Source organism: Rhipicephalus sanguineus, chromosome 1 (assembly GCF_013339695.2).
Source record: "Rhipicephalus sanguineus isolate Rsan-2018 chromosome 1, BIME_Rsan_1.4, whole genome shotgun sequence".
NCBI classification, from domain to species: Eukaryota; Metazoa; Arthropoda; class Arachnida; order Ixodida; family Ixodidae; genus Rhipicephalus; species Rhipicephalus sanguineus.
Window position 1 is genome coordinate 224,276,349 of NC_051176.1, and position 10,318 is coordinate 224,286,666.

The 10,318-nt window shown below is 45.9% G+C and overlaps 1 protein-coding gene across 1 annotated transcript in view; it reads right to left on the reverse strand.

The window, feature by feature from the left end:
* Positions 1-376: 376 nt before the first annotated feature.
* Positions 377-10,318, reverse strand: part of LOC119373190 (serine/threonine-protein phosphatase 4 regulatory subunit 1) — a gene marked incomplete in the record, with an annotated part of 89,672 nt that continues 79,730 nt past the window's right edge. The window contains 3 exon segments of the mRNA XM_037643195.2: positions 377-527; positions 1,608-1,720; positions 4,371-4,531. Coding sequence (XP_037499123.1) covers positions 513-527; positions 1,608-1,720; positions 4,371-4,531 — 289 coding nt within the window.

The following is a 10,318-nucleotide window of genomic DNA, read 5'->3' on the forward strand; positions in this document are numbered from 1 at the left end:
TGGCCATGCCTGTGCAAATATTGCCATAAAAATGATCAGTGTCAATGGCAGCACCACTGATACAACCAGAGCAGCTTCAAGAACCCAAAAATTTGTTATCCTTGAGGACTAGTTGGCTCCCCAGCATGCTATATTGGCACAAATGGCCTGAATTCATCCGAAAAGCATAGAGGCAAACTTCCACAGATCTAAAAAGTTAAAATAACTGTACAGAATTGCACAAAAAGCTTTGCTGGGCATTCATTAGAAAGATGGCATGGGTGAAAGCCCATGCATGCTTCATAGCATCTGTTGCCACTTGTTCAACTATGTCAAAATTGGCACTTAATCCTTGCCTCACCAGGTTATGTCTTCAAAAAGCAACAATAAATAACACCTAAAACGGAACAAGGTCCCTCCCCCTGGGAGTGTTATCACAGCTCCATATCTTCAATGTGAGGGTGCAATAGTGACCCTTCTGGAGAGGAGGGTGAAGGAAAAAAAAAACAATGCCTAATTCACTTGAATGTCATTCAGTCCACAGAGTCCTGTGAAAGAAAAGGAAAAATGAAACTATTAAACATGCCTCGCAGGTAAAATTCAAAGTGGTGAGGATTCATAAAAATGCAAGAGCTCAGATGAGTACTTTCTCTTTCAAGCACCAAGAAAGGAATTGCAAGTGTTAACATTATTCAACTCATCCACAGACAAATTTGTACGTTCCAACACAAGGGTCTAGACACAGTTGTTCCACGACATGGTTGCAATTATTCTCGGTAAAAATATTCTCAGAAACTACAAAATAATTTGCATAGCCTCCTCTGGCTTAGAAACCCAGAAATCTGAAGGCTTTCTGTCACTCCACACAGGTCTGCATTTAGTGGCGCAGCTCACCCCTGCGAAATGTACTGCATTTGCTCATCTGATACAAAAATTATGCAGTAGCAGTGCGTTTCCACATGCACACATGCTCTCAGAAAATTCCAAATAACCTCCCATAGTCACTGTTACATACATACAATTTTCATATTTCATGTTCTTTCTTTATCAGCCAGAAAAAATGAGCACGTAATTAGTACGTTGCTGAAAATAGCACAGTTAGATGTTATTTGAACATGCCTACATATGTCTCATTGACATTTTAATTAGGTGAGTACTGGTCAAGTTAGAAACATAATCAAGACTAATTAACTAATCCTCATTAACAAAAGCTAGAAGTGACTACTACAGTATACTGGGAACAATATGCACTAGGTGTGCTTCGCGTAATGACGTTCCTTTGTTTTTTTTTTCGTGGTGTTCAAAAGGGCTCACATTGAATCAAACAATTAATGCTTAGGAGAACTGATATTTGGGCAAGTTGGTTCCCTTCCTTGCTACCTTCTGGCATGTTGCAACACTTTTTAAATTCATTGTTGACTGAAAGTAATATCTGAGCATCCAAAACAATCCACAGAAGCTTCAAATTAGCAATTATCTTTTGCTTACCCTTCAGTCTTTTCAGCAATTATGAGCATGGGTACAGGGATCAATTGTGAGCAAAACAAAATGTTTCACATTACAAGATAGTTATGCATGCTAATGGAGCCAAAAGTTCCATGAGCATAAAATATGGTCGAGAGCCTCACTTTCGGATAAGTCTGGGCACAAAAGCGCACATCCCGATCTTTATCTGCTTGAAGGCTGGCTAGGGTTGCCTTCAGTTCTTCTCTGTAGAAATTTCCAGTGTCCCAAAAAAAGGCTGGAAGAAAAAAAAGCATGCCATTATAGATGATATGAATTTATGAGCCACCATCACCAGCAGTGATGTAGACATGAACAAGCAGACTAGCTATAACATTTAGTTTGGCCTTTGCATTTGCTGTTTGCCTTTCAGGCCACTAAACTACGGCACCCCTTAGTGCAGCCTTTTCAATACAGAGGGGGAATTCATCCGTAAGGAGCGCTAGTGACGGGGTCGCCATTTTGACAGTCCGCGCTCTCGCCGCATGCGCAAACAAACTCTCTGCACGCGCTGTTTCAGAGATCTATACAGCACAAATTACATAGAGGCCTCCAGAGTACCTCCTGCACGCCGACACACGGACAACATGGATGGCATGTACGAATGGAGTGTTGCAGTCTTGCGGATCACGGCGCAGTGCATACCCCCCATAGTTTAGCGAACCGACCAGCCTAGTTCTTTGATCAGTCTCTATATACAGCTAGAACCCCACTGTTACATTCCTCACCACTACTGCATTTTTGTGGCTATTACGTTGTTTTCCGCTGGTCCCAGCATAGCTCCCCCATAAATGTACTGGGAACCCCACTGTTATGTCGCAATTGCGGGACAGCTCCCATGTGATGCATCACGAAGTGCACTCCGAGCGGCCAAGCGACCACGGGAAGTGATCACTTGCCAGGTGTCGGCCAAGGTGACACTAGATTTATTAAAAGGACATGACACTGCAGGTGCTCGAAAATTTTTTGGTGCTGATTGGGCGTGAGTAAATTGAGTAAACGCGCCAGGGAACGTTGCATGGTTTTTTTTTTTCCAAGCGTTAAGCACTGAAATAAAATTCTGTAGCACTAGATATTTTCTTGTTTTTCGGCTGTTGCGTTTCCCAGCTCTAATGTTTATTACCTATGCTCCCTTCAAAAACTTATCAGCAGGGTACTGTACTTTTCTCTATGTCGCCATGCGCCTCCGCATACCAGGAACACCATATTGCCACTGATTCTACCTGTGTTGATATCAAAGCCTTCATATTTTTTATCACTGCAAAGAGAAACAATTTGCCTCCAGACCAAGTGGCCTCACTAACATCCTCTCCTGAGATTTTAAAAACCTTTAAGGGGTACCTGCAACATATTTTCGTCGCCTTCTATAGCTCTAGAGTGTCTGTAGTGTTGAATATTGAGAAAAACGCAACAAGAATTCAAAATTGGTGCAAGGGAAGTGAAGCAAGAATTCTTAGTCTTTGAAGTCCAAAATCAAAGTAGGCGACGCGAAAAAACATTCCCTTTCACATTTCACTCTGCCGCTGAAATCAATGGCTGGTTCAAATCACCACACGCCTCTTACAGACATATCGGAAGTCTCGCCTCACAGTGGCAGTCTCACAGCGCAGCTAGCAGCGTTCACAAAACGTGCTTTGCCTTTGAACTCACGATGGCCCATTTAAATGGGCCCTCGTGTTACAACATTTACAGGGATAATGCCTGAGCCCATCTTCTGGCATGTTGACCTAGCTTGTAAAACACATGTGTAAGCAATGGCATTGTCACAGTGCAAAATTTAAACTATCATTTCGTTACACGTTAAGGGGACCTTTTGATACGATGGCCATTCCATGTGATGTCAAGCAGAAGTCTGGATGCTTTCTGAAGCTTGCAGCATATGTGACCGAACTACACCATCAGTCTGTTCTGGTGACATGCGAAATGGGCATGCAAGAAGCCCTTGTCTTCACTTCAGAAACCTTGGCATTGGCATTCATCAAGGGGGCTGGCTTGACGATGACTAGTGATGAGTAGTCATTCCAGCACTAAGTTCATATATTTCTAATATGGAACGTGCTCGTGTGTTCTTTATCAAAAGAAGCTTGTTGTGAGTTACTGAATTTGATGGTGGCATTGCCGTTCATGAAAGACCCTGCGCCAGCCAGGTACATTAATACAGCCCTCAATGGTGCGCCGGTCACATGCGTATTTGTATGCGCTGTTTTCCAATAATTTATGCTCTCTCGGTCGTGGGCTTGTTGGTGACTAACTGTTTCTGACATGGCAATCTGATCTTTTATCGAAGTCACTTGTCATTTCATGTTGCCACATTTCATTGTTGCCTGGATATGAATGCATAACCATGTTCCGGCACCAGAACGAGTCATTAGGTAATGCCCTGCGTAAGTGTGCACTAATGCCACGCCCGCAACGAACTGGAGCTTTTTCGCTTCCGCTGGGGATAGACAGAAGAGACAAACAATAACAGAAAGAAAGAAAAGTAGTACACTCAAACCTCATTATAACAGTCACATCTGCCACGAAAATAACTTCGTTGCACCCAAAAATTCGTTATAAACGTTTATTTGTAACACTATGTGACAAGACTATTTTTCATTTACTTCGTTATATCTGTGTTCGTTATATCGAGGTTTGAGTGAAGGTCAGGCACGGCAAGCTTCGCTTGCCCCCATTTTCTCGATAGAGGAAGGGCTCCCAAGTTTTTTTTTCTTCTTTCTCGATGTGTGACATGGGGGGTTGGCTTACTTAAAATCATGTAAATAGAGTATTGAAAGTAGGGGGGGGGGGATATATCAAATGGCACCCTTTTTATAATGAGGATTAACTGCATAGTCATTAACAATGGAGCACTAGAACAATGCAACACCGGCTTCAAGGTAGCTTACCCTTGGGCCAAATGCTTCTGACCAGACAACGCGCTAGGGCCATGCGGACGTTGGGCACGGTGTCACTGCACAGGTACAGCAGCTTTGGCAGCACAGTTCCAATTAACTCATCCTCACTCAAGCACTCTTCTCTCACCATCTGTTCAGCCAACTGGCAAAATCTAGAAGATAACAAGAACTGTAGTAAACAAATTTTCATCAGAAACGTACCAGTCTCCTATAAGCTGTGGCTGGCTGCATAAAGTAGGCGCTGTGCTTCCTGCATAGCCATTGCTGTCACTACTTGTTCTCTAATAACAGATGACAGAAGCTGTGTCTGTAAGGAACCTTCTATGAACACCATGTCAGTTGGTAGCCTAAACCACTATTGCTGTTCGTTATTTTCATCAAAACAACTAAGGCCAGTGTTTTATTGGCTTAACCACTGCACCATAGTAGATCCAGTTACAATAAAAATCAGCTCAATCAAGCTCCTAAAAAAAAAAAAAACAGTGAACAGCCATCTCCAATTTTACATACTTACGACAGAAAAGAACTACGGGAGTGCTGCAGTAGAATGGATAACTCAGTATTGCCAAATCATGCCCATATTATATTGCACTAATACTGTGTTTTGGAAAGCTACTGTATTTACATGATTGCAGGTCGACCTACATCCTTTAAGGGGGGACATGGTACCTGGGGCTATCTTGCTCATTTTCTGACCAAATCCAATTAAAAAGCACAGAGATACAGTAATACCTCGTTAGCTCAAACTCGCATATCTTGAAAAATCGGCTATGTTGAAATTTTCTGCGGTACCGAACAATTTCCCATAGGTGCAATGTATTTATTGCCCTTTATCTCGAAGCATTTCCGTGCCCACTTTCGGTTATCTCGAAATCTCAACTGAGAGTGGAACAAAAACTTCGCCGCCAAACCATTTCACAAAATACTAGCGGCAAAATCTCGTAAGTTTCACAAGGTTCGCGCAAGGCTGCCGCGCTTACGACGAAGTGGACACCGTTCCACAAAAGTGAAGTCGAAACCTAGCGGCATAATAACTTTGTCAAGCAACCCTGTGTCACGTAATGTGACACAAAGACGTGCACAGAGGCAGGCCCTGCAAAATAGCTCGTGTTGTACACGTCGTTTAGTTTACAGTCAGAGACAGAGTAACATAGCAATCGTTCAGAGATGTGATTTCAGCATATTATTTACGCAAGGCACGTCGCACGGATTTTTTTGTCGGCCGTGCAGTGTGGTGAGAATAACGCCGCCAAAGCAAAGCAAGTCGCTGATGCTGCAAAGAAAGGTAGCCCTAATCGAAGAAGCGAATTCGAGGCTCGGCGTTTTCGGACGTCAAAACGGCGCTGATTGTGTGGTTGCATCGTGCGAAAGGAGCCCCTTCTAGTCACAACATTGACAGAGAAGGCCAATTTTCTGGACTTCGCGGTGGGCTACACTGATCTCGCCTGCAACATCGGCTGGTTTGACCATTTTCTTAAAGGGACCGACAACTGGCCAGAACGGGTGATTAGATGCTGGTGGAAATGAAAAGGCCATGAATTATAGTGACAGATTCCAGAATACTTTTCGCGATCTGAGTAGGATTTATATTTTTAAATCGCGTTTAAAAGTAACAAAAACCGGTATGTCGCGCAGCCTAGCGCGAGCGCCATGAACCAGACGTATACAGTCTTAAGCACTTTGCTGTACGTAGTCTAATGCTTTTACACGCACCAGAACGAGGGCTGAAAATTTGAATATGTATGTTATTGTCAATTCCCGTTTGTTTCTAAAGTAAAAGAAGTAAAGCATGAGATGCGGCGCTGCTTTCGTGGCTTCCAGTGAAACAGAGGCTGCGGCGCATGCGCAAGGCGTCCGGCGGCAATATGTGCAGCTCACCGTATTGGTATACGGTGAGCTGCACGTCGTGCGAAATAACGTCACCTAATCTAGTAACGTTCGTGCGAAAGATGGCTCGTACTTGCCTTATATTAAATTCCTTCGGCCCTACCAACGTGATGTTGAACGCCGCTATTGCCAAACTTATGCACTCTTCTTCATCGAAGAGGAATGGCGATTTTAGTTGGCCTCCAAATGCGTTGGAATCGTAGCTGTCATTTTCCTACAGCTCCGAGGAGCTTGTGCACGTGCACGGTAAGTCACACACAAGGTACGGCTGTTGCGACGGGGTCACCTTTCCCCCAAGCGTCTGCTCTTCGCAGCTTTTGCAGCTTTCATACTATGGGCTGGCGGGACCGGCATGCCTTGCATGATATCCGGTTTTTGCCGACTTATACGTCACGCGAAGACATTATACTCTGTTGGGTTTCGGTGTTCCGCTTTTTTTTTTGCTTATTTAAAATTATTTTCCAATTTGCAGGGTATTTCTGCTATCGGGTCCATGACAGGAGCGTTTCAGGCACATAAAAGCACCATTACTTTGACATGGTGTTGGTCTTTAAGGGGGCACGTGGCCCTTGAAAACCGAAAAATCACGAAAAAGTCGATTTTTGAAAAACCACATTTTTGGGTTGTATGTCTCATAAACTACCTATTCTGTAATTATCAGCATCTAATTCAACCGCAAAGTGGAAAAAAAGTGCTATTTTCGAGGCCGCCGCGGCGTCCGAAACACGCGCAAATCGCGAAATCAAACCAAACTTCGCGCGCGCGCCATTCCCAGACCATGCGGTCGTCCCGCGCCATCTGGGTGTTTTTGACCGTGAATTCTTTCTCTCTCGTTTGCCGCCTTGCAAAATGGCGTCGGCGGCACGGTTGAGACGCTACTGGCGTTTTCCCGCGATGCGATGCGGTGCGCTAATTGGCTAGAGCAGCGCATTCATATCTCGCGAGAGAAAGCGCACCCGCCATTGGCTGCTGCGCAGCAGCGGGGGCGGTCGCTCCCGTCGATGGCGCGTCCAGCGTGCTCGCCTCGTTGTTATTCTCTGCACCGTACGCCTGGATAGACGTCTGCTTACGAGCCGCTTTTCGCCTTGTGCGATCTTTTCGATCATTTTCGCTTCTTTTTCATTTTGCACTACTTCTGTGCCCTTCGTCTTTGTTGTTGCGGGCGATGCCGGCAATGAAGCCGAAAACAGTGCCGAGGTCCGGTGCGCGGAGGCGCGCTATGCGGCTTGTACGAGCATCGAAATTCCGAGATTCTGCTACGGGTGCCGACTGCGTAGACGCTTGCAGCGGCGGAACTGTGCTGTAGGCTGTCGCCAGTCGAGAATCCGACACAATGAGTGTGGCTGGAGCCACAAATGCACCGAGTGTTTCCAAGATCGCCGCACGCGGCACGTGCTGCGTATCGGTGCCATCGAGCGTGACACCGAGTGTTTCTGAGATCGCCGGACCCAGCACTTCGTCGGAATCGGTGCCATCGAGCGTGACACCGTCGCACCGAGTGTTTCTGAGATCGCCGGACCCAGCACCTCGTCTGAATCGGTGCCATCGAGCGTGAGTGGACCGTCGCTCCATCTGCGGACGCGTTTCCTAACGAAGGAAGAAGTCTATGCAAATGCGAAACGTCGTGACGCGGCTCGCGCTGAACTGGAGACACAAAATGCATCATCATTCCACTCTATTTTGTGGTCCCTGATGCCGAAAGAACAGCACTACATGAAGCGGTGCTGCAAAGCAACCCAAGTGATATCGGACTCCATTGGACTTCAACCAGATCACCTGGCCGTCCAGCGAGCTCGTGAAAAAAATGCTTTACGCGTAAAAAAAATTCAAAACGACACCTAGAGAAGATGGAGGGAAGACGAAAGAGGCAAAGACTGCACAAGGACACTTCAAGCTACTCTGCAGGAGCTTTTTGAGAAAAGCACATGTACTGAGCTTTCAAAGCCCGTTTTCTCAGAATGGATTTTTAGCTAGTTGTGGTGCTGAGGAAAGCGATTTCTCAAGAACTGCTCATCAGATTTGCGTGCAGTTTTTTTTATTCTATTCCTGGATGATCTGTCCAGGGTGTAACAAGCTGCTTTTTTAAAAAACTGGTGCTGATAATAATAACAAACAATTAAAATTTGATAAATCTCGTCATTGTGGGCTACATCAAATTCAAAGTTGCACAAAAATTTTTGGAGGGGAAATTAAAAAAAAGGGCTTTGTAGCACCCTAGGATATCTATCCAGGAATGACCACAAAGAATTTCAGCTTTCTACTATGTCCTGGGATTTCTCCCGGCTCTTCCTCAGGCACATGTGAACCACCCAGTTAGACCTCAGTAACTCAGGAACTGATCAACACAATTTCATGAAACTTTGCAGTTTCTCAAGTTTTAATGTAGTGAACATACCCTGAAAGTTTCATCAAGATATCTCAAGAAATAAAAAAGTTTGGTCTCCGGGGTATCCTCCCCCCTTAAGGCCTGAACACACGTACGCGTTGAAGCGCGTGACCTTGACGCGGCGCCCTCTCTCCCCATAGTGAGAGGGCGCGAAGCTGCGTCAAGTCACGCGCTGACACGCTGCAACGCGTACGTGTGTTCAGGCCTTGAGATATCGATTCTTCGCATTGCTTCGCGCGCGCTGTTTCAGCATCATCTTCCCTCTCATCGTCATCATCACTGTTTCCTTGATCACAACAAATGGTGTTGATCTCATCGGTCCGCAGTTCAGCCGATGTGCATTCTTCACGTCTCACCGGTCGTACTGCGCGTTGTGTTCAAGCGTTATTGAAGCGAGCACGGGGAGTCTTTCTGCGACTTTATCCCATAGCTAACTCGCGTCACATTTTCCACTGTCCCCATGTTCCTTTCGTCCGGCTTCCGGAGATCATTGTGGCCGACGAAACAAAGGCAAAGAGGCGATGCCTGACCAGCTTGACGAGGAAAACAAGTACAGGCGATGGTGATGGCAATAGGGCTGTCCCACATTTAGAATAGGGCAGGCGCATAGAGAAATAAGCACACCTTCTGATTATGATGATGATGATAGTGACATCAGCATGCAGGAGACGATCAGCTTCACGCGGCCGTACCGCGTTTCACTGCAGCTCGGTCAGTTTTCATTTTGTAGCAGATCGCGATTAGACGCACGCACATATATCACGGAAAGCAGACACTGTCCGTTCTGTCGCTCACTGCGTTGAGTGCATATCCCGGACCCTGTAACAGTTTGAAAATGCTTTTTGGCGTAGCCACTGCGCGCTATCGGGTGGTCGTGCAAGAGTGCCAGGATCTATTCTCAACTTTGGCAAACAGAAAGAAAAGGCTTTGCGGTGGGTACTTTAGGCAATACCGTATTTACTCGCATAATTTGCGCACTTTTTTTCGCGAATTTGGAGCTCCAAAAAGGGGTGCGCAAATTACGCGGAGATTTCACGAGCACATCTGAAATAACGCACAATATATAGTCCTAACACGCGCGATATAATACATTAAAGAAGAAAATAAATTATAGCGCAAACGAAGGGTTTTTAACAGAATTAGCACGTACTTTAACCAGCCAGATTCGCTCATGCACGGTCTAGTCAGAATCACTGGTTGAGAAGTCCGACTGAGAATCATCGCCGCGGCCGCTGTCACCGCCCTCCCAAAGCGCGTCGTCCTTGGTTCCGTCGAGTGCGTTGAGGCGTCTCCTTGAAGCTCTTGGCGACAATGCTGGGAGTAACGAGGTGCCACGGCACGGCGATACCGGTGGGCCTAAGCTCTCGCACATATTTGAAAAGGCATTCTTCAACGGCAGGAAACTTTCCACGCTTCGGTCGATCCTCGGAACGGTCTCCTTCCCGGTCTTGTATTAAAAAGCGAACTCTTCTGCGGCACGGTTCCCGTTTCCTTAGGCAAATTCTATAACAGTGAGCTTGAATTTTGCCGAATAGTTATTGTAGCCCAGCGCAAGAGAACAGTGAAAACGCAACTGGCTGATCGCGAAACCTAAACTTCCGAAATCAACGAAGGCTGCGTCGCAGCGCGGACGCAGAGGAGGAGAGTCAGCGAGGGGAAATGTTGG